Genomic DNA, 25,685 nt, shown 5'->3' on the forward strand with positions numbered 1-25,685 from the left:
TAAAAGTATTTGTAACTTAAATTTCATATAAATTATCTTCTAAGCAAAACGTAGGAGTAGTGCGGTGCCTGTGTGGACGCGCAGTCCTGTTTTTTCGTGTTATTTTCCGTCTCTTTTGTGTCGCTGTTCGAGTGCATGGGGTGATTGGTCAGTATAATTAAATAATGGCATCAGTAGTGCGGTGCCTGTGTGGACGCGCAGTCCTGTTTTTTTTTCGTTGTATTTTCCGTCTCTTTTGTGTCGCTATTTGTGTACATGGGGTGATTGGATTTCTTCTTCTTCTTTTTTCATTTATTTTTTGTTCGCGCGTTCGTTGGCCGATGAATTTTATCTTTGTTCTCTTTATATAGTTTTCGATAGAAACGATCCGATTTTTGTTTTTTGAGACAAACAAGTCGTATTGCTGGATTAAGTCCTTTCCATATCATCAAGGATCGGAAGGCACGTCGACGGATATGTTTTAAGGCTTATGATATAAAATAATTTTAATGAATGAAGCCCTTCCTACATCACCGTTGATCGGAAGGCACGCCGACGGAGAATTTCTGGAGAATCGCGGTCGAATTAATACTATATTTAAATCCCTAGATAGGTATCTTTCCGCAGCCGGCTGCCTAAGATTTTTAAAATTTCAACCGATAAACAAATTGTTCATGGTCGCATCACCTACCACAGTGAATCCTGACCTCATACCCATCTTACTAACCCCTCAAAACTCATGTGATACTTTGTCGGAGACGCAGTCGATTTGGCGGTCCCATCACTCAAGTATCGGCTAACATTCCCATCCACTTCCCCGTGTCTTACCACTGGTCGTGGCCGGCGTCGGTATTGATCAGCACGATAGGGACCTTTGAAAATTGCGAAGGGGTGATGATTGGTTCCTACTTTTCATCTGTGGTCCACGGAGCAATGTTTGGGGGTTCTGGTCAATAACGAAGTAGCAGCTACGGGTAAACAGCAATGCTATGCTATGCTATGCTATTATCTTCGAAGCAAAACGTAGTACTAGGTTTCTGTAAATTTGAAATTGTTTACATGTTTCATAAAAAAATGTGCATAGTGCCCAAGGGGTGAGCAAACCAAAAATAACTTAGTAGTCTTAATAAATATCTTCAACTTTGCTGAAGTCACAAAATTAATCAGAAAATTCCTTCTCAATATGCAGGTTTTCGAATATTCACGTGCCATTTTGTCTGGATAGGTGCCAAAATAGTATGGAACTTGTTTAAGAAACAAATCTGGAGTTTTTTTAAAGGTCCTATAAACCATATTTCCAGTTTTTGCTTTTTGTGTGCTTTTGAAACCACTTTGAGTCAGGGGTATTGAAAAATACCCAAAAAGCAAATACTGAAAATTTGGTTTATTGGACCTTTTCAAATAAAACTCCAGAGATGCCTTTTTTGGTAAAAGGGAAGGCCTTCACGATGTTTTCGACACGACGATAACGTTAAATTTATCATTAGCACCAAATGATAAATTTATCGTTTATTAACATTTTTTAAAATTTTATTGCTTCAACTTCATTTCGCATTTCAAAACTTATGCTGCCACATAATTGTCCCATGTTCAAAAAAGTGCAACTGAGAAAAACGCGATTGAAATAATTCTTCCGATTTCTGTATTTCTCACTCTTAATAGTATTTCTCTTGTTAACCAATAGGTACACAAGCCACTATCCAGGTTAATAAGCGAAGATGGCGTTCGAATTGTAAACGCCCGAAATGTCAAAATCGCGCAGTAGCACCAACATTAGAAAAAAAACATTACTTAATCCACCCTTAGGTGGTTGGCGCCTTCCTCGAATTTAAAGGGTGCTATCCAAAATGCAAAAAGTGCGTAAATAACACTTAAGTGCTTATAACTTTTGATAGGGTTGTCAGATCTTCAATGTTTTGGACGCGTTAGAAAGGTCTTTTGAATACCCATCCTACGATAAGTCGCATGAGAGTTCCAGACAACGTTTCCATCAAAATATCTGTGATTTGGCCTCCAAAAAGTACATAAATAACTCTGAAGTGCTTATAACTTTCGATAGGGTTGTCAGATCTTCAATGTTTTGGACGCGTTGGAACAGTCTTTTAAATACCTATCCAACGATAGGTCGCATGAGAGATCCGGACAGCATTTTCATCAAAATATCTGAGATCCGGCCTCGAAAAAGTGCTTAAATAACACTTAAGTACTTATAACTTTTGATAGGATGGTCAGATCTTCAATGTCATGGACGCGTTGGAAAGGTCTTTTAAATACCTTTCTGAAAATGTATAGCATGACGGGTTTTCTTACAAAAACCACCCTTTTTAACAAACTTGCAGACTTTTGCTAAAATTGTTTTTTCAGCATAACTTTTGAAGTACTTAACTAAACTGCATAATTTTTAATAGCGACTTATGAGACCTCAAGACGGATCGAATGATGCCGAAACGGACAAAATCGGTTCAGCCAATTTCGTGATAATCGAGTGACAATTTTTTGATCAACATCCCACCACACACACAGACATTTGCTCAGAATTTGATTCTGAATCGATAGGTATACATGAAGGTGGGTCTAGGAGGTCTAATTGAGAAGTTCATTTTTCGAGTGATTTTATAGCCTTTCCTCAGTAACGTGAGGAAGGCAAAAAGTATGGCTGTCATGCCACGGCACACTTTGTTCGTAATGTTGGTACCACTGCGTGATTTTGACATTTCGGGTGTTCACCATTCAAACGCCATTTTCGCTTAAAAATCTGGATAGATTTCATGAGAAAAAAACACTATGCATCGTAAAACTAATGTTTCCTTGAAAGAAAATACTTGGAGGGACAATTATGCGTAGAAGGACAACGACAAACAGACTTTGTGTTGTTGTCAATGAGTTTTCGAACAAAGTACTAGATTTATTTATTTATGTGGTTTTCTAAAAGTATACGTCAAACTTCATTTAAAAATGACGAAAAGTCAAAATCGTCCCAAAATTACATGGGACAATTATGCGTAGAACGGCAATATGATGGCAAAAAATCCAAATGCAGTGGTTTTGAGTTTAATACTTGAAATTTTTAAAAATCTTTTTCAGTGTTTTCTCTCGAAAAATCGCATCCTTGAACGAACCAAGATTTCTTCCGTCCCATCAACTTGGCTTGCGCGTGCTCCTTTTACGACGCACCACCACAGTGCCAGTGGAGCTTGTCGTAAAATAACATTTCTTTTACGATACCGCCATTTTTTCCATCTCCTTAAATAATAGGGGAGAGTGGGGTCGGCCAAAGGTCGTTAAAACGAAAGAACGACGCAGCACCCTCAGCAGCTTCGAGGGATGATTTTCCATCAACCAATTCCTTCTAGAATATGTGGGAGCGGGAAAATCTTATTTCCTCCGATTTTCCCAAAGCCCGGGTCGTAAAAACACCATCTCCGGGCATCTTTCCCGAAAACCAACCCGCCTCCTGCGCCTGCTTCTGGTATTAAGAGATTTTCGTTCGAGCGTAACAGAAGAAGTAGTCGGAGCAGGTCGTTAAAAGTTCCCAGAAGCGATCCTCGAAAGCCGAAAAAGGTAATAAAATTTCTAATCTCATCAAAAGTTATTTTTTTTCTGGGGGGGAACACCCAAATGTGCGGAAGTTTTTACGAGCCGGGAGGATAACGGAACCGGCAGCGGGAAAATGGGCCATAAACATCGTGGTGGAGGCTGAAATTGCTTCGTTCTGCTCTAGTTGGTTCTTATCAGAGAGGCGATTTTGGGGTTTTTTGCGTGGGCTTCTTGTAATTTTGGGGCGGTTCCTTGTGCAAAACCAGATGCTCACTTGGTTGCACTAGAACGAAAATTATTGTTTTTGGAAACATTTAGTTTCAATGTCATGACTGTCTTTTTTGAATTCATATTTATTTATGTTTTCTTTTCTTTTTTCAATAATTCCCAACATTCAACCAAAACCTCCCAGCTGCATAAACGCTAAGAACCCTTTCTCAACAGAACACAGCGATTGCAACATAGAACGCGAACCCGTTCTAGCGCAAGAAACGATGACTAAGCCCCCGCAGCGTGTGTGTGTGTGTGTGTGTCGAAAAGTCAAGCCCTCCCTTTCAGAACAGAAATTAGAAACTGGAAACCTCAGCCAACAAGGTGAAGGGAGAGTAGGTACCCTTACAGTATACTAACCAACGTCAGAACCGTGGCACGAAACCAGTAAAAGCTCGACGACCGAAGAAAATCGGTGTTTCAGCAACCCGGCGTCGAAAAGAGCAAATCGAAACGGCAAGTCGGCTCGGCTCAAGGACTAGTAAAAGTCTATAGATTTAGTACCGGGGGGCCTTAGTGAAACTAACTAACTGTGTCGAGACGAGCTCGCGAGAATGACTAACTGAAGTGGTTGGTACAGGAGAGTTTGAAATTTTCGATGTTTCAATAATTCATCAAAACATTTTATTTTCCAACATTTCTGATATTTTTTTTATTTTAATAAAATAAAATAATAGTTCAAAAAACCAAGTCCACCCTGTACCAAGTATTGCACTTTTGCCGTGGATTCGAGCAGCTCAGAGCCGATAGACTTAGAGAAGGTGGAAATAGTATAGAAATCAGAAGGTACCTACCCTGGGCCTGAAAATGGCCGGAGGCCGGTCGGAGTCGGAGTGGTACAACAAGTTTCGTTTAGATTTGTGCCCTCGACACGCGACGATGGCACCTCGCACACAACGATGGACGCAAACACTTGGGAGGTTACTGGGCAGTCTAATGATATGGACTGCTTGTTGTAACGAATTAACGAGTAAACAAATGGGTACAAAAAGGAGCTTCAAGGGTTGTTTCGGAAGATGTTAGTGATTATTCTTTAATTTTTAAAATATTCGAGAAAATGGTATTAAGTTGCGTCATTTAATAACGAAACATTTGGTACACGAACATGTATAGGTCATCGCTGTAATTTTAAAGCTAGCGCAGTTTTAGTGAAAAAAGACGATTTTTCTTGTTTTCGTAATTTTCTTGATTTCGCGCGTCGAGTCGAAAAACACGGATTTTATTTTCAAAAAATCATTTCTCAGAATTCTGTTACTGAACACCTTCAGTTTTTGAGTATGTTACGTAAAACTTTCCGAGGAATCCGAAAAAAATATTTTCAGACGTAGAGTCTTTGGTCCAGACTAGAGCGTCCAATTTCCCGGGGTTACAAAATTCCCGGGAAACGGGAAATTTTCAACCAATTTCCCGGGAAATCCCGGGAATTTCCGGGAAATTTAAATTTATTGAAAATTGTTTTGATCTTGGTTCTGCTGCAACTAAGTTGTTTAGAACAGCGACTGAAAGGCTAAAACAAGTGTGAAGATCAATTAACAGCTTAACTGCATACACAGAAAAAATCAATTCCCGTAATCGTGAATTAAGTTCACGAATGTGAGATCCACGAAGGAATTTATTCATGAGTATGGTGCATTTGCACCATAAACGTGAATATATTCCTTCGTGGTTCTCATAATCGTGAACTGACTTCACGGTTTCGAGAATTGATTTTTTTCTGTGTATAAAAAAATCATAAAACTGCAAAAAAAAATGTTATTTTTTTTCTTATTTTATAAACTGCAATAGTACAATAAATCAAAAAATAATGTCATTTTTTTATTAGCAAGGAAATTAGACAGTGAGTAGTGGAACAGCATCTAATTCCGTCGTCTTATGTTGGCAGGTCAGCACTGTGCTGACAAAATGAATCCATACTCCACAATCATACAAATTATTTTCTTGCCTCTGTGACCAGTAAAAGAGCGTGGTTTGATACAAAAATAAAAAAAACATGCAGAAATTATGTTTTTCATGACAAATAACTTCACTAAAAAAAGTCATAATGGTTTAAGTTCATGAACAAAATGGCAAAGCAAAAATCAAACGTCTCTTGTTTGTTTACTTCAAACAAGTCAATGTTTTCAAACATTTGAAATAAACATCATGTCACAATCAGTCTTACATGTTTTAATATTTAACCTTCTAACACCCATTGTTACACCAATGCTCCATTTTTCTTTTACTACTTATTGTAATTTCTTGTATACCAAGTATTTAACGAATTGAAATAATTCTTCTTTCACAGAAATATTTAAAAAAATAAGGATACAAATTTGATTTTCAACTCATTAGATCATGGTAAACAAAAACTAAAAAAATCTCAATTTAATATATTGTTTATGAAGTAACTCCAAATATTCTTGAAAAAGCTTACTTAGTTTACGGGAAAACTAAGTAAGCTTAAAAAAATAATATTATCCTATATCAAAATGTCTGATAATCTGATTAATTGTATATGAGCTATAAATTAAATGTAATTGAACAAAATCATCTTCATTTATTTTTCTCTGAGCATCTGAAAAAATGGTTCCGACAAGTATAGAAAATGTGTACTTTTGCTTAAATTTCGGGAATTCCCGGGAAATTTACAAATTTCCCGGGAAACGGGAAATATATTGTTTCGGGAAATCCCGGGAATTCCCGGGAAATTTTTTCCCGGGACGGGAAAATGTTTTCATACGACTTTTTCAAATGTTTGTCTAGTTTTTTCGTTTCTCAAATTATTAGAGCGTCCAATTTCCCGTCCCGGGAAAAAAATCCCGGGAATTCCCGGAAAAAAATATTTCCCGTTTCCCGGGAAATTTGTAAATTTCCCGGAAATTCCCGAATTACAAGCAGAAGTATACATTTTCCTACCTTTTTGGCACCAATGTTTTGAAATTATACAAAAAATAATAATAGGAGATTTGATTTTTTTATTTCCATCTACTGTTCATATTAACTAACCAGCTTGTCTGTAAATTCCATGTCAAGGTTTAATTCAGATAATATTTATTTCTGATGCATTCACCACTAGGAATATTGTTTGCTTATATGTAGGACACCAAAACTTACGCTGTTATGGAATGAATAAAAACTATTTTATTTTTGACAACCTTTTTAAATGGTTTTTTGTAATATCATTTGAAAATAAGATATTTACATCTTCCGGCCAAGATCAACATTGAGATTTGGTTGACTTTTTTTACCTTGAACGTGTTGGATGGAAATTGAACTGATATAATCAAATTTTTAAAAAAGGTTTGTATAAGAAGAATTTGTTTCTAAGTATTCGAGAAATTACAGATTGAAGATATAAATTTATGAAGCACGTGAGCTAACAAGGGCGTAAGAGGGTTATATATGAAAAAATATTGTTGAATTTCAACCACTTTTAAATGTTCAAAATAATTTTAATCTAATTGATTTATTAGGCTGAATACCATATACCATATATAACTAAACCATATACCATATAAAACCATATAAAACCATATAACATATATAACTTAAGTCCATGAAAAACCATTAAAAACAACTTCGTATCAAATTTTCAAGTCAAAAAATAGTGTTTCAAGTTAAAAAGCGCTAGAAATTAGATTTTGAAGGTAAATTTAATGATTATTTATTTATTCACAAATTGTTTTTTTTTGTTTTTTTTTTATTTTAACTTTACGGTCACTGAGACAAATTTAAAAGCAATTTTATGGTTGTGGAGTATAGATTTTCACTGTCCAAACACTTTGATTTTAAAAAAATCCTTCTCAACAAAAATACTAATAATATTTTCATTCATTTGGGACGATTTGAAAGATTTCAAAATTAGAAAGTTTATATATTTTCTCAAAGTTGCATGATTTTTTACAAGCAGTCAAGCCATTAATTGATCCTCACACTTATTTTGACCATTAAAGTTGCTGTTCTATACAATTTCGTTGCAAAAGATTAATCTGGAACAGGATTAGAATAATTTTCGTTAAATTTCAAATTTCCCGGGAATTCCCGGGATTTCCCGGGAAATTTGTTGAAAATATCCCGTTTCCCGGGAATTTTGTAACCCCGGGAAATTGGACGCTCTACAAATTATTCATCCTTGAAAGACCACCTTTCATTTGCATCTAAAACAATTAAAATCGATTGAAATGGAGCGAAGATATGTTTTTTATTCAAGGTGGTTTTTTGCGAAAAATTAACGAAAATTGTCATTTTTGGTACCACCTTAGGTGACCAACCAAAAAATACGGGTCTAATTATTTCGGCCACAGAACCTCCACAAAAATTTTGAGCCCTATCGGAAAACTTTTTTTCGGTTTGTGTGCTTTTCAAATGAAATTGCTGTACTAGGCAATCATAAAAAAATATAGCTTAAACTTAGCCTCACGTATTTTTTTTTTATTTTCCTCATTGTGCATGATTTTCTTAAAAGAGAATATAGCTGAAAAACAAAACAAATAGCTGAAGGATTATAGCTGAAAAACAAAACAAAACAATCATCGTAAGTCTCCTCCGACTTACAACCTTTTGTGAAACCTTCGTATCCGCAATGAAAACAATATCTGTTTTTTTTTTAATTTGATCTAAACTATGAAATAAGCCATATTGTCTGTTGAAAAGTAATGCCAGATTTAAAAAAAAAACGAAATTATTTCTAATGAAAACATCCGAAAATTCGGCAAAAGTATCAATTGAAAATCGGATCAATAGTTTCCTAAATATCGTCAGTAGCTCGATGCCTCTGTGCTTTTTTGTACTATTTTCGATATTCAAAAAAAATAGCAATATTTTCAATAAAAAAATGTTTTTTTAGTCCTCTTTTATTTCAAAACCAAATTAATTTTGGGAATTTCAATTTAAATGATCAAAAGTTAAATAAAAATATCGAATGTTTCCGTAAGTCTATTTATTCCACAAGGTCCTCATGATAACCAATAACTTTGCCGAAGACACCAAATTGATCAGAAAATTCCTTCTCAATATACAATTTTTTTCCGTAAAAAATAGGCTGTAACTATTGCCAAACTTGATAGTTTAAGAAACCAATTGCATTGGAAAAAGACATTTGAGAAGGGCGTAAGTTATTTAAACAGTTTTGTTTGTTGTCTGAGGAATCGATTGCTTCTATCGGTTTTCGAAAATTCTGACGTTTAGACCTGGGTATTCAAAACATGTTTAGAGAGAATGCGTAACGTGATTTTCGAATGATCCCACTTTGTTTACATTTACAAAGTTGGAGGCTGTTCTAGCACAAGCATGACTTTTTCATTATTGGTAATTGTGCTGTTTTATAATCAGTACTTTTTGTTTTATTTTGCCTAGTTTTTGACTTTTTTCTTCTGGAAAATCGTGTATGTTTTCAAGTTTCGATTGGTTAGAAGAGGTTTTTCTTTTTTTACGGGTGACGAAGAACTGCTGAGCAGTTCTCTAGGATTTCGGTCATTCGATTTTTTTTTGTATTTTTTAATCCGACTGAAACTTTTTTGGTACCTTCGGTATGCCCAAAGAAGCCATTTTGCATCATTAGTTTGTCCATATAATTTTCCATACAAATTTGGCAGCTGTCCATACAAAAATGATGTATGAAAATTCAAAAATCTGTATCTTTTGAAGGAATTTTTTGATCGATTTGGTGTCTTTGGCAAAGTTGTAGGTATGGATACGGACTACACTGGAAAAAATGGTACACGGTAAAAAAATTTAGTGATTTTTTATTTAACTTTTATCACTAAAATTTGATTTGCAAAAACACTATTTTTATTTTTTTTTTAATTTTTTGATATGTTTTAGAGGACATAAAATGCCAACTTTTCAGAAATTTCCAGGTTGTGCAAAAAATCATTGTCCGAGTTATGAATTTTTTAATCAATACTGATTTTTTCAAAAAATCGAAATATTGGTCGCAAAATTTTTTCAACTTCATTTTTCGATGTAAAATCAAATTTGCAATCAAAAAGTACTTTAGTAAATTTTTGATAAAGTGCACCGTTTCCAAGTTAAATCCATATTTAGGTGACTTTTTTGAAAATTGTGGCAGTTTTTCATTTTTTTAAATTAGTGCACATGTTTGCACACTTTTGGAAAAAATATTTTTGAAAAGCTGAGAAAATTCTCTATATTTTGCTTCTTCGGACTTTGTTGATACGACCTTTAGTTGCTGAGATATTGCAATGCAAAGGTTTAAAAACAGGAAAATTGATGTTTTTTAAGTCTCACCCAAACAGCCCACCATTTTTTAATGTCGATATCTCAGCAACTAATGGTCCGATTTTCAATGTTAATATATGAAACATTTGTGAAATTTTTCGTTCTTTTCGAAAACATTATTTTCAAAATTTTCAAATCAATACTAACATTTCAAAAGGGCCAAACATTCAATATTACGCCCTTTTAAAATGTTAGTCTTGATTTGAAAATTTTGAAAATAATGTTTTCGAAAAGATCGGAAAATTTCACAAATGTTTCATACATTATTATTGAAAATCGGACCATTAGTTGCTGAGATATCGACATTAAAAAATGGTGGGCTGTTTGGGTGAGACTTAAAAAACATCAATTTTCCTGTTTTTAAACCTTTGCATTGCAATATCTCAGCGGATCTGGTACGTTTCGCCGAATGTCGTTTCGCCGACGGTCATTTCGCCGAATGTCGTTTCGCTGAATGGTACGTTTCGCCGAAAGTCATTTCGCCGAATGGACGTTTCGCCGAATTGAATGAAAATTAACTTTTTTGTATAATTTATGCTATTTGTTCGCTGCAGTGCCATCTTGTAATTCACTCATGCAAACTTGAGAAGGAGTGGCAAGATAAAAATATAATAATTTTAAAAAGTAAAGAACGTCTCATGTTTGAAAGAATGCATAAACTCACAGAAATAATATAAATAATTTGCTTAAAAAATTAAGAATGCAAAAACTAACAGGAATATTTCTAAATTAAAAGCAGCCAATTAAAAGAACTGCTCATGTTTGAAAGAATGCCAAAACTCACAGAAATAATTAAAAAAATATGCTCAAATACAAAGAATGCGAGAACTAACAAAAAAATTCCAAAATGTTATGCTAAAAATCATGTTTGAAAGAATGCAAAAACTCATAAAAATTATTCAAACAATTTTCTTAAAAAACAAAGAATGCAAAAATTTACTGAAATTTTTCAAAATGTTATGCTAAAAATCAAAAGAACTGCTCATGTTTGAAAGAATGCGAAAACTCCCAAAAATTATAAAAATTTTTTTTTTAGAAAAACAAAAAATGCAAAAACAAACAGAAATAATCTAAATTATAAGCAGCCAATTAAAAGAACTGCTCATGTTTGAAAGAATGCAAAAACTCACAAAAATTATGAAAATAATTTGCTCAAAACACAAAGAATACAAAAACAAACAGAAATATTCAAAATTATAAGCAGAAAATAAAAAAACTGTTCATGTCTGAAAGAATGCAAAAACTATCATAAATAATTTAAAAAAAAATGCTCAGTAAACAAAGAATGCAAAAATCGGCATTTTTTCAAAATGTTATGCTGGAAATCAAAATGTTATACTGAAAATCAAAAGAACTGCTCATGTTGGAAAGAATACAAAAACTTACAAAAATTATACAAATAATATGCTTGAAAAACAAAGAATGCAAAAACTAATAGAAATTTATCAAAATTATAAACAGAAAATTTAAAGAACTGCTCATGGTTAACAGAACGCAAAAACTCACAGAAATATTTCAAATGATATATGGGTAATTCTCCACCAACTCACACAGCAGTTGCCCCGACCCCTCTTCGATTTGCGTGAAACTTTGTCCTAAGGGGTAACTTTTGTCTCTGATCACGAATCCGTGGTCCATTTTTTGATATCTTGTGACGGAGGGGCGGTACGACCCCTTTCATTTTTGAACATGCGAAAAAAGAGGTGTTTTTCAATAATTTGCAGCCTGAAACGGTGATGAGATAGAAATTTGGTGTCAAAGGGACTTTTATGTAAAATTAGACGCCCGATTTGATGGCGTACTCAGAATTCCGAAAAAACGTATTTTTCATCGAAAAAAACACTAAAATAGTTTTAAAAATTCTCCCATTTTCCGTTACTCGACTGTAAAAAATTTTGGAACATGTCATTTTATGGGAAATTAAAGTACTTTTCGAATCTTCATTGACCCAGGGTCATTTTTTCGTTTAGAACAAAACTTTTCATTTTGTGTTTTTTTCTAACTTTTAGGATTATTTTTTAGAGTGTTACAATGTTCTACAAAGTTGTAGAGCAGACAATTACAAACATTTTGATTTACAGACATAAGAGGTTTGCTTATAAACATCACGAGTTATCGCGATTTTACGAAATTTTTTTTTGAAAAAGTTGATCGTTTTCGATCATGGCCGTTCAAGGTCACCCGCGACAGACACGGACGACGAAACAAAGAGAAACGCAAAAAGTAACTTTTTCAAAACTTTTTTTTCGTAAAATCACGATAATTTGTTATGTTTATAAGCAAACCCCTTATGTCTATACATCAAAATTTTTTGTAATTGTCTGCTCTACAACTTTGTAGAACATTGTGACACTCTAAAAAATAACCTTGCAAAGTTAGAAAAAACACGAAATTTTAAAATGAAAATTTTTGTTCTAAATGAAAATCTGGATCATGTAGATTCGAAAAGTACATTAAATTTCCCATAAAATGACATGTTCCAAAAATGTTTACAGTCGAGTAACGAAAAATGGGAGAATTTTTAAAAACTTTTAAGTGTTTTTTTTTTCGATGAAAAATACGTTTTTTTCGGAATTCTGAGTACGCCATCAAATCGGGCGTCTAATTTTACATAAAAGTCTCTTTGACACCAAATTTCTATCTCATCACCGTTTCAGGCTGCAAATTATTGAAAAATACCTCTTTTTTCACATGTTCGAAAATGGAAGGGGTCGTACCGCCCCTCCGTCACGAGATATCAAAAAACGGACCTCAGATTCGTAATCAGGGACAAAAGTTACCCCTTAGGACAAAGTTTCACGCAAATCGAAGAGGGGTCGGGGCAACTTTTCCCGATTTCGTGTGAGTTGGTAGAGAATTACCAATATTAAAACAAGATTGCAAAAAACTAACAGAAATTAATGCAAAAACTCACAGAAATTATATGCTGAAATTAAATAACTGCTTGCAATTGTTTATGCATATAATAATGCATAAACTTATGAAAATAACATACTAAGAAACGAAAAAAAAAATTAAAAAAAGATTGCAAAATCACCTTTTAGGAACATTATACTTTTTCAAAATATTTTAAATCAATTTGTGTCTATTTTATATATTTATTATACGATTATTTGTCATTTCGGCGAAACGTCCCATTTGGCGAAAGGTCCCATGCGGCGAAACGACATTCGGCGAAATGACCTTCGGCGAAATGACCGTCGGCGAAACAACATTCGGCGAAATGTCCCGCACCCATCTCAGCAACTAAAGGTCGTATCAACAAAGTCCGAAGAAGCAAAATATAGAGAATTTTCTCAGCTTTTCAAAAATATTTTTTCCAAAAGTGTGCAAACATGTGCACTAATTTAAAAAAATGAAAAACTGCCACAATTTCCAAAAAAGTCACTTAAATATGGATTTAACTTGAAAACGGTGCACTTTATCAAAATTTTACTAAAGTACTTTTTGATTGCAAATTTGATTTTACATCGAAAAATGAAGTTGAAAAAATTTTGCGACCAATATTTCGATTTTTTGAAAAAATCAGTATTGATTCAAAAATTCAAAACTCGGACAATGATTTTTTGCACAACCTGGAAATTTCTGAAAAGTTGGCATTTTATGTCCTCTAAAACATATCAAAAAATAAAAAAAATTAAAAATATTATTTTTTTGCAAATCAAATTTTAGTGATAAAAAGTTAAATAAAAAAATCACCAAATTTTTTTTACCGTGTATCATTTTTTTCCAGTGTAGTCCGTATCCATACCTACAACTTTGCCGAAGACACCAAATCGATCAAACAATTCCTTCAAAAGATACAGATTTTTGAATTTTATACATCATTTTTGTATTCTTTGGGCATACCGAAGGCACCAAAAAAGTTTCAGTCGGATGAAAAAATACAAAAATGAAAATTGAAGAAAAAAGACCGATTTCGTAGAGAATTGCTCTGCTACGAGAGTGTCATTCTACGATGTCGCAGATAAATTCACTGGCTGATTTTGGAATCCTGCAGCTTTTCCTGGTTAAGCAAAAAAAAAAAACATTGCTAATTCTAGCGAAGCTGATCCAACAAACAGAGAAATTTTTCACTAAACCAGTAGGTTTTCAAACGGAATCAAACAATCAAGACAACTTCTAGTTGAATAAAATCGCCTGGACTCGTTAAACAACTTCCATTCATAATTATTAAAAAAATAAAGATCTTGCCTTCAACTCTCATAAAATTTCTTAACTTCAACTCCAGGTCCTCAAAAGCCACAAATTTTTGATTCTTAAAAAAAAAACAAAAAAATTGATGATCGATACCAATACTCTTTACTTTTGGCGAACAGTAAATTGGTTCCACATTGACAGTTCAAAATTGAGGCCGTTTTGCGAATCACCCAGGTTTAGACCTTTTTTTTATTGATTTCTGCCTCACATGTATAAAGTTATTTATTTCAATTTTTATAGCTGACTCGATCCAAACCAGATTCCAGCACCGAAAAGGACCTAATAACAATAAGTTTATGAATAAAAAAAATATCCCAGGTACAGACATTTCCAGAAAACATGCAGACTCTCATTTTAAGGAATGTGGCAACCGCATCTGGCGTGCCTCTCGCGTTTGACCAAAATTTTCTTACCGTGTATCATTTTTTTTCAGTGTAGTCCATATCCATACCTACAACTTTGCCGAAGACACCAAATCGATCAAAAAAATCCTTCAAAAGATACAGATTTTTGAATTTTCATGTATTATTTTTGTATGGACAGCTGCCAAATTTGTATGGAAAATTATATGGACAAACTAATGATGCAAAATGGCTACTTTGGGCATACCGAATGCAACAAAAAAAGTTTCAGCCGGATTATAAAATACAAAAATTAAAATTATGAAAATAAAATCGATTTCGTAGAAAACTACTCTCCAGCATTTTTCGTGATTCTTTTTGTTACATCTTCAGCTATTTCCTAACAAAAATTTTGAACGAAAAAAAATCGTGTCATCTTTGAAAGTCTTCCAAAACTGGTGTGTCTTTTCTTTCTTTTTCAGCTGCCTTTTTACTCTGCCACACCTTAGCTTGCAAACGAGGTAGCTGCGTTCTGAAGCTTGTTTCTCAAACCAACAAATGAAATAATAATCTTATTCAATAAAAAATCTAATTATTTTATTCATGAAGGTAGATGTTTATTCTACCACAATACAATACGGCTTATTTTTTATCGATACGTCACTAAATTCAACTCCACGGAGCTTTAACGGTCCAATTGCCATCAAACGAACTGACGGCGCCGCAGGTCCATGAAACCGGGACTAGACCCTCCAGTGACCACCGCCCCACACTATCCACAACCCCCAAACAATTCCTCCTGGCGTAGTACTCCAAACTGTACAAACTAATCTCAACGCCATTTGTAAACGCAAGCGACGCCAGGAAAAACACGTTCCCAAGATTGACGTTGGCCGTCAGCAGTCCCATTACCACAAACTGTCCCAGCATGATCGGGTAGAAGAACCGGAAGGCCACTGCCAGCAACAGTTCGTGGACCAGCCCAGACACGGCGAACGCCACGATGGATGCTGCTCTTCTGTTACGCAGCACATGGTCGTAAAAGTCCTTGTACACGTAGGTGTACAGGAAGTTGTGCACGACAACGTTTTGACTGCGCACAAACCCGGCAAACGAAGTTACGTTCCACCAGTCGCGGTAGAAGAGGCGGTCCGCAAATCTGAGAACTTCTGCCCAGGCGTTGAGCCAGGAGTGCATCAGGGCGTAGAGGCCGCACAGGAAGAAGACACTGGTTGGCAGACTGCTCAGGAACTCGTTGTGGAGCACGGTTCCGGTTGATATTGGGACGACTCCGAATTGGTTGAACAGAGCTGAGGTTCCGCTGAAGATGTAGCACATGTACAGCAGGATGGTCACTTCCAGGGCATGGTTGAGGACGACTCGCCAACGGATGGTTGCGGTTCTTGGGTACTCGTTGCGGTAGATCAGCGTGGGAGCAAAGAGGAAGTATACGAATTGATGGAACGTTGGTCTCGTAGAGTTGTCCTTCAAAACTTCTGATGAACTACTCCGAACAAACGCGTGGATCTTCATCACGAAGCGTGTCATTTCCATCAGGATGCACATTGAAGATACTGGTGACAAGTCGAGAAGTAGTACAACTTCGATGGTCACTGCTACGAAGGTCACCTGGTAGATCACCAATCCACAAAAGCAGCAAATGTCCAGCCATTTCTTCGTGGCACAGCCCAATCTTCTTCGGCCATAGATCCAACCAATGAAGCAAAAATACACACACAACGTACAGATCTGCAAGCAACTCCACACTAGCAAGTTCACTGATAATCCACGTAATCCACTTAAAACTTCCCACAATTTCAAATCAATCCGACACCTTTCGACGAACGTGGTCAGGACTTCATCAGCAAAGACCAAAATCAGTGCCGCAGCAAACACGTTGTAGATCAGCTTGTTATCTTCAAATATATCCGTAAGTGGTGAATTTCTTGCCACGAATGTCTTTTCCGGAAGATCTCGCGAGCCATCCCTATTGGGAGACTTCTTCCTCGCCAAATCGTCGGCGACGACCGAGTTTAAGTTGCTATCTAGATTTGACATGGTTGTAAGCCATTCGAGTGTCTCCGGTAAACTAACTATTTCGAAGTTTGAAAATTCTAACGGACCACCGAAATTGAATCGAAACTGATGTAAAAAAAAGTCAACCAAATTTAAATCAAGTTTAATAACATTCCACGATGCGTATCAGCAGGTCCTTGCTGTTTTCAACCATGATTTGGTTGAATAAATGAAAAGATTTATCAACAAAAAGCAGACTGTTTTTATATTTTTGTTTTCAATCATGCATTTTTTCCTTTTTTTCATCGCTTGATCGTGTCTAAAAATAACCTCTGTTTTAATGAAGTAAATGGGGACAGCTTATCTAGTCACATTCAATCAAATTGATCTATAAATCAGAAAAGACTGAAAGCAAAAAAAAAACAAGGCTGCCCATATGCTTCACCTGTATTAGGTCAGTTTAAAGTTTGTTAGAAAGAAAACGATAAAAAAGATCCGGGCCATTCAAAAAACTCATTTTGCAAAATGCTTAACGATTATGTTGAGCAATGCTTCCAAGAATGTGATTCTTTGGAAATGTAGATTCACGAACAGGGTGAAATATTTGGGAATTTTCTGTATGAGCAAGTTTGTCAAGAATGATCGGTATTTTTTTTTGCAAATTTAATTTACATGCTTATTGATTTTGGTGGAACCTTTATCTAAAAGTATAGACGTCATTTTGTATCATAAGTTTGTCCATTGTATTCTCCATAAAATTTTGGCAATATTCAAAAATCTGTATTTTATAAACAAATCTTTTGATCAATTTAGTGTCTTCGTAAACGTCATGGTACAAGCGGGTAAGACTTGATTTCGCAGTGCTGCCAATTTTTCGAAAAATCGTTTTTTTGTGAATCGTGAAAAAAAAGTCTGATTTTTTTAACTTAATTAATCCATTCTAGAAATTTTTGACATCATGCACAGTTTTCAAGTTACAGCCATTTAAAGTTTATTTTTGTTAAAAACAAGACTATTTTACCTGTGGAAGTCATGATCAAGCTTGAACATCTCTGAAAATATTATTTTGCGAAATGATCAAGATTGCACCAATTAGTGCATACACCAGTGGCATTGCACCACTATACCAGAGTAATTTTTTTTATTGACGGTAAATTAGCAAATATGCGTTCGTTTTTATCAATATTAAAAAAGAAACTATCATAACATTTTCCGTTTCCTCGAAATTTTATTTTTAATTTTTAAATTAATCCAAACATTTAATAATGCCCCTTAATACTTCTTTAACCATTTTAACAAGGTGGTTAATTGATAGAATTATCGTCTAACGATAACGATAATAATTATCGTTATTCCGACGAAAATTTATATTTTATCGACGAAAACGGACGATAACTAATATTTAATTTATTTCTAAAATTGACTAAAACCAACCAAATTATGTTGTTTTTTTAATCTACCTTATAGTTATTTTTTTGAAAATATGGTAAATTTCAAAGTATAGATACTTTAAAAAAAATTACAAAATACAGTATTTTTGGAAAAATACTCAAATTTTTATAATTTGAAATATGGGTATCAAACGATTCGAAATGTTGCATAAATTTTCACTGTTTTAGAGTTTTTTGAAAGAAATACTAAAATTCTCACAGAATACCGTTTTTGAAAGTACTCAAATTTTCATGATTGCAAAATATGGGTATTATACGAAGCGAAAATTTATCTGCTATTTCAATCAAAAAACTCTAAAACAGTTAAAATACACAAAATAATACAAAATTTCTAAAAGTTTAATCCCCATGTTGCTAATTTTAAAAATTTGAGTAATTTCGAGAAAATACGGTATTTTGTGAAAATTTGAATATTCGATTCAAAAAACTCTTAAATTGTGAAAATGCATGCAAAATTTTGAATCGTTTGATACCCATATTGCAAATTATAAAAAAATCAGTGATTTTGAGGAAATACGATATTTTGTCAAAATTTGAGTATTTCATTCAAAAAACTTTAAAATATTTAAAATACATCCAAAATTTAAAATCGTTTAATCCCCACATTGCGAATTATAAAAATTTGAGTAATTGCGAGAAAATACGTTTTTTTGTGAAAATTTTAGCATTTGATTCAAAAAAACTCTTAAACTGTGAAAATGCATGCCAAATTTTGAATCGTTTGATACCAGTATTGCAAATTACAAAAATTTGAGTACTTTAAAAAATACGGTATTTTTTGATTTTTTTCAAATTTATACCTTGAAACTTACAATATTATCAAAAAAATATGTACTGAAAGAAAGCTTTTAAAATTCAACATAATTTAATTGGTCAATTTTAGAAATATCTTAAATATAAGTTATCGTCAGTTATCGTTATCGTTAAAAGAATTAATTTTGCTGCATTAGTTTTTCAATACAATTTTGCGGCGGGCTATTTTGAGATGGAATTTTCTGATTGATTTGGTGTTTTTGGTAAAGTTGTAGATTATAATTAAGACTATTCAGAAATTAAACATTTTATTAAACTTTTTTCGCTAGAAATATTTGAAAAAGTTGGACTCTACTTTTTTTAATTTTCCCTTTTTTAATGTTTAAAATATATTTTCAGCCTTAGTGCATTATGGCTCAAATCTGGTTCAGAGATATGAATACATGAAAAAAAGATTTTTGAAAAATATAGGATATAATGAGGTAAAAACAATTTCAAAACATTTTTTCGATAGCTCAATTAAATTTGTTATCAAAAAGTACTTTACCAAATTTCTGATAAAGTGCACCGTTTTGGAATTTTAGTCACTCGTTTGATAATAATTTTCGGAAATTTTATCATTTTTTCGGATAGCCGAAAATCGTGACCATCCGTCTGAAGCGTTTTGAATGGAAGCAGATCCAAATACTTAACCCTCTACAACCCAAGCCGACGGGCTTCGATTTAAAAATTCGACAAAAATCAATTTTTCAACCAATTTTTGATCTTTTAAATCATTGAAAAGAATTACTTTTTTAAATTTTAGACAATTCATGGGTTGGAGGTTTTACTTGTTTTATGTGACTTTGCCAATGTTTTGAAAAATGTATTTTTTAGGGGTCAAATTTGGCTGTGTTTTACTAACATTTCCTATATTTTAAGTAAAAAGAAGTATGCAGCAATTTTTCTAGTGTCCCAGACTATACCTCTACGAATTTTTATACAATTTGAATGATAATGGTGCAATTTTATAGCAGAAAATGTGAAAAACTAGCATACAATTGAAAAACATTAAAAAATAAGATAGGCAAAATGTAATGATAGGAGGAGATAGAACAGACCAAAAACTACCAAAAATAAACAAAAACTAAACAAGATAAATGCAAATTTATATACTTAAAATGAAACTAGAAAAAAAACATAAAACAAGAGAATTAAAGTTTTTCGTAGCACAAAAGTTGCTCAAAATGACCTCCTAAACACGAGAAAATTTAAAAAAAAAAAATCAATAGAAAAAATTGGGCAGTAGAGGGTAAACCTGAAATAAAGGTCCGTTTCCCCCTACCTTTCGTTACATCTAAATTTCAATGATCTTAGCCTTTTGGTAACTAAACAAATTATAAAGCAATTTTAGGGGGTATTTAATCTATTTTAATTTAGTTCAAAATATTTCTTGAAATCTAACCCAAATTTGCAACCAGTTTTTTTTATTTCTCAAAACTCCAAAGTTATTTGTTTCTTTTTTTTCCCTCAACTCCGGCTTGACCTAGAAATCTAAACAGCAAATTTTCTTCCATTTCAACCGGTCACGGAACGGTTAGCTTTTCCACCCCAGTTGGAACTGATTTCTACGAAATTTCAAAAGCCTGAAGGCTAGGCGCAGACAGTAAAAAATCGGAAGTTGGCTCGTTAAAAGTTAGTTCGCAGGAGAAACTATGCTCAACAAACAGAAAGATAATTTACTTTCAAAAACTTTTGTTAGGATGAGCTTGATTGAAATCTAGTTTTGTAACTCAACAAGATAGAACATTTCTTCAACTGGAAACAACAAGAAAAAAAATTAAAACGTCGGAAGTAACACTCAACACCATTTCATCGCAACCTAACCTGCAATAAAGCGAAAGGCCTGCCTCGAAGCAGCGTTGCCACATGTACAGATTTATCTGTCATGGTACAGATTTTCAGCAAAGATCTGAGTACAGAATCTGTACGTACAGATGACAGATATTTGGGTCACCGTACTGATTTGTACAGATTTTCAGATAAAACAGATTCTTACTCAAAATGATATTATTGAATAGTTAAGTTATTGCAATTATCTCAACATTTAAGAACTTTTCATTGATTAAATCTAGTTTAACTTTTGAAACGTTAAGTAATTGATCATGCTTATATTTTTTAACGATCTTAGATCCATTAATGCTAGAATATTTTGAACTAGGAGTCTCTCTTAATACTAACCCCCATTACGCCGCGGGTAATTGGCTCCCTCCCACTAACGTTTACACGCAAGATCCTCTGTAGTTTTAGGTTTTTCTTAGGTTTAAGAAAACTGCATTTACAATAGAGCAATTCCATGCCAAATAGGGAATCGGTTGTACCCGACCCTCTCCTATTTCGATGAAACTTTGTAGACATGTTATCCTACGCTTATATAAGCCATTTTTGTGTATATGGAGCCAGTTCCACACGATAATGACATTTGAGAAGGGCGTAAGTGTTTTAAATATTTTTGTAATTCGGAATTTAAATATTTCTGTATCTCGAAGCCAATGCATCGTATCAAAAAGTGGTCAAAGACAAACTTGTAGGAAATTTGACGGGCTTTTCGATGAAAATACACTGAAAGAAAACAACAACTGAGATTTTGAGATTTTTATGTTTAAAAGTCAAATTTGAGGAGCCCACGATTTTTTTCGTTCAAAATTTTTGTGAAAATAGCCTAAGATGTTACAAAGACTCACGAAAATGCAGGATGAAGCAACTCACCTAAAAATACAAAATCATTTACTGAAACTGTTTTTTGAAAAGTGCTCTAAACGTCAACATTTTCAAAACCGAATACGGGAATCGATTCTCCAGACAATTTTACATAAAGTCTCCTATAAGTCCATCCTTGTGAAGTTACAGCGGTTTTAAAATAAAAATGTTGAAAATATAGGTTTTTTGATGGTTTTTGGCAATTTCTATATGACAGACTTGATTTTTCAGTCTCGAAAATATTTTTACCGGAAAGCTCGTCCAATTTCCCATAAGTTTGTCTTTGACCACATTTCAATTTGATGTATGGGCTTACAGATATAAGCTAATTACATTGCTCATAACTGAAAACATAATATTTTTTCAGTGCAGTATAGTAACCTGGATAGTAAATTAGCTTATATCTGTAAGCCCATACATCAAATTGAAATGTGGTCAAAGATAAACTTATGGGAAATTGGACGAGCTTTCCGGTAAAAATATTTTCGAGACTGAAAAATCAAGTCTGTCATATAGAAATTGCCAAAAACCATCAAAAAACCTATATTTTCAACATTTTTATTTTTAAAACCGCTGTAACTTCACAAGGATTGGACTTAGGACAGTAGTCAATATGGAGACTTTTATGTAAAATTGTCTGGAGAATCGATTCCCGTATTCGGTTTTTGAAAATGTTGACGTTTAGAGCACTTTTCAAAAAAACAGGTTCAGTAAATAATTTTTGTATTTTTTTAGGTGAGTTGCTCCATCCTGCATTTTTCGTGAGTCTTTTTGTAACATCTTAGGCTATTTTCACACAAAAATTTTGAACGAAAAAAAATCGTGGGCTCCCCCCCTCAAATTTGACTTTTAAACATAAAAATCAAAAAATCTCATAAAAGTTGGGTGTTTTTTTCTTTCAGTGTATTTTTATCGAAAAGCCCGTCAAATTTCCTACAAGTTTGTCTTTGACCACTTTTTGATACGATGCATTGGCTTCGAGATACAGAAATATTTAAATTCCGAATTACAAAAATATTTAAAACACTTACGCCCTTCTCAAATGTCATTATCGTGTGGAACTGGCTCCATATACACAAAAATGGCTTATATAAGCGTAGGATAACATGTCTACAAAGTTTTATTGAAATCGGAGAGGGTCGAGAAAAAAGTAACTGAAAAATTCCTGTTTTGGGCTGGAATTGCTCAATAGCAGACTCATTGCTAACCAGGTTTCAGTACCGACAAGGACCTAATAAAAATAATTTATAGTAAAAAGCAAAGTAATCCACTTTAACGACCCCCGGGTCTTTTGTGGTCTCTGTTGCAAGTTTCTGCTCATTTCTAGGCGTCCGAAGGTTATGTGTGGTGAGTCACTCAAAACCTCTTTTACGCTAATGGACCGACGTTTTACTTCCCCATCCGATAGAAGGCGTGGTCAGGCAAATCTCGTCTCGAAAAATGCCACCGGGTCCGTCTGGGATTGAACCCAGGCCATACTGGGGTTTAGAGGCTACCACGCTAACCACTGAACCACCGGACCCGGCTATATAGCATTTCGTTCTAATAAAGTTATAACATAATTTCCAGAATTTCCCATTCTTCTCAAAAATTATTTTGAAATGAAGGAGAACACAGGTAAAATAAAATCTAAAATACTTAAAAAATTTAATAAAAGTTGTACTGAATCATACAGAAAATAATGAGTCATAAAGTTTATTGTATTTTTTATTAATTTGAATATATTTTTAAATTATATTAACGCCTTGTAGTTGCCTGAATATTAAACAAATTAATCCTCGTTTTTCAAAACATTATTATTTGTTTCTTGAAAGGGAACGCCATCATGTCACATTAAACTATTTAATAAATGGAATCTGGTCAAAGTAAATTTTATTGATAGTTTTCTATAAATTATGTTTTGTACCGTCAACTGGGTCAATCGGGACTGCAGTCTGTATGAATATGGATTACAGTCTAACTTAAATTATTAAATTCCTAAATTCTGAAATTCTGAAGTTCTTAAATTCTTAAATTCTTAAATTCTGAAATTCTGAAGTTCTTAAATTCTGAAGTTCTTAAATTCCTAAATTCTTAAATTCCTAAATTCTTAAATTCTTAAATTCTTAAATTCTTAAATTCTTAAATTCTTAAATTCTTAAATTCTTAAATTCTTAAATTCTTAAATTCTTAAATTCTTAAATTCTTAAATTCTTAAATTCTTAAATTCTTAAATTTTAAATTTTAAATTCTTAAATTCTTAAATCTTAAATTCTTAAATTCTTAAATTCTTAAATTCTTAAATTTAAATTCTTAAATTTAAATTTAAATTCTTAAATTCTTAAATTCTTAAATTTTAAATTTAAATTTTAAATTTAAATTCTTAAATTCTTAAATTTAAATTTTAAATTCTTAAATTCTTAAATTCTTAAATTTTAAATTTTAAATTTTAAATTTTAAATTCTTAAATTCTTAAATTCTTAAATTTTAAATCTTAAATTCTTAAATTCTTAAATTTAAATTCTTAAATTCTTAAATTTAAATTCTTAAATTCTTAAATTCTTAAATTTTAAATTTAAATTTTAAATTCTTAAATTCTTAAATTCTTAAATTTTAAATTCTTAAATTTTAAATTCTTAAATTCTTAAATTTTAAATTCTTAATTTTTAATTTTAAATTTAAATTCTTAAATTCTTAAATTCTTAAATTTTAAATTTTAATTTAAATTCTTAATTTAAATTTTAAATTCTTAAATTCTTAAATTTAAATTCTTAAATCTTAAATTCTTAAATTCTTAAATTCTTAAATTTTTAAATTCTTAAATTTAAATTCTTAAAATTTAAATTCTTAAATTTAAATTCTTAAATTCTTAAATTTAAATTTTAAATTCTTAAATTCTTAAATTCTTAAATTCTTAAATTTAAATTTTAAATTTTAAATTTAAATTTAAATTCTTAAATTTAAATTTAAATTCTTAAATTCTTAAATTCTTAATTTAAATTCTTAAATTCTTAAATTTAAATTCTTAAATTCTTAAATTTAAATTTAAATTCTTAAATTCTTAAATTTAAATCTTAAATTCTTAAATTTAAATTCTTAAATTCTTAAATTTAAATTTAAATTCTTAAATTCTTAAATTTAAATTCTTAAATTCTTAAATTCTTAAATTTAAATTCTTAAATTCTTAAATTCTTAAATTTTTAAATTTAAATTCTTAAATTTAAATTTTAAATTCTTAAATTTAAATTCTTAAATTTAAATTCTTAATTCTTAAATTTAAATTTTAAATTTTAAATCTTAAATTCTTAAATTCTTAAATTCTTAAATCTTAAATTTAATTCTTAATTCTTAAATTTAAATTCTTAAATTTTAATTTAATTTTAAATTCTTAAATTTTAAATTCTTAAATTTAAATTCTTAAATTTAAATTCTTAAATTCTTAAATTTTAAATTCTTAAATTTTAACTTTAATTCTTAAATTTAAATTTAAATTTAAATTCTTAATTTTAAATTTTAAATTTAAATTCTTAAATTCTAAATTTAAATTCTTAATTTAAATTTAAATTCTTAAATTTTAAATTTAAATTTAAATTCTTAAATTTAATCTTAAATTCTTAAATTTAAATTCTTAAATTTAAATTCTTAATTCTTAAATTTAAATTCTTAAATTTAAATTCTTAAATTTAAATTCTTAATTCTTAAATTTAAATTTAAATTTTAAATTCTTAAATTCTTAAATTTAAATTTCTTAAATTTAAATTTAATTCTTAAATTTAAATTCTTAAATTTAAATCTTAATTCTTAATTTAATTCTTAATTTTAAATTTTTAAATTTAAATTCTTAAATTCTTAAATTCTTAAATTTAAATTCTTAAATTCTTAAATTTTAAATTTAAATTCTTAAATTCTTAAATTCTTAAATCTTAAATTCTTAAATTTAAATTTAAATTTTAAATTCTTAAATTCTTAAATTCTTAAATTCTTAAATTTAAATTTAATTTAAATTTAAATTCTTAATTTTAATTTAAATTTAAATTTAACTTAAATTTTAAATTCTTAAATTTAAATTCTTAAATTCTTAAATTTTAAATTTTTTAATTCTTAAATTTTAATTCTAAATTTAAATTTAAATTCTTAAATTAAATCTTAATTCTAAATTTAATTTCTTTAATTCTTAATTTTAATCTTAATTTAAATTTTA

At 31.6% G+C, this 25,685-nt stretch overlaps 1 protein-coding gene across 1 annotated transcript; it reads right to left on the reverse strand.

The window, feature by feature from the left end:
• Nucleotides 1-15,215: 15,215 nt before the first annotated feature.
• LOC6054215 (sterol O-acyltransferase 1) lies at nt 15,216-16,094 on the reverse strand. Its single transcript, XM_001870134.2, has one exon. The coding sequence runs from the start codon at nt 16,092-16,094 to the stop codon at nt 15,216-15,218; it is 879 nt and encodes a 292-aa protein (XP_001870169.2).
• Nucleotides 16,095-25,685: the final 9,591 nt, after the last annotated feature.

This window comes from Culex quinquefasciatus, chromosome 2, assembly GCF_015732765.1.
Source record: "Culex quinquefasciatus strain JHB chromosome 2, VPISU_Cqui_1.0_pri_paternal, whole genome shotgun sequence".
NCBI classification, from domain to species: domain Eukaryota; kingdom Metazoa; phylum Arthropoda; class Insecta; order Diptera; family Culicidae; genus Culex; species Culex quinquefasciatus.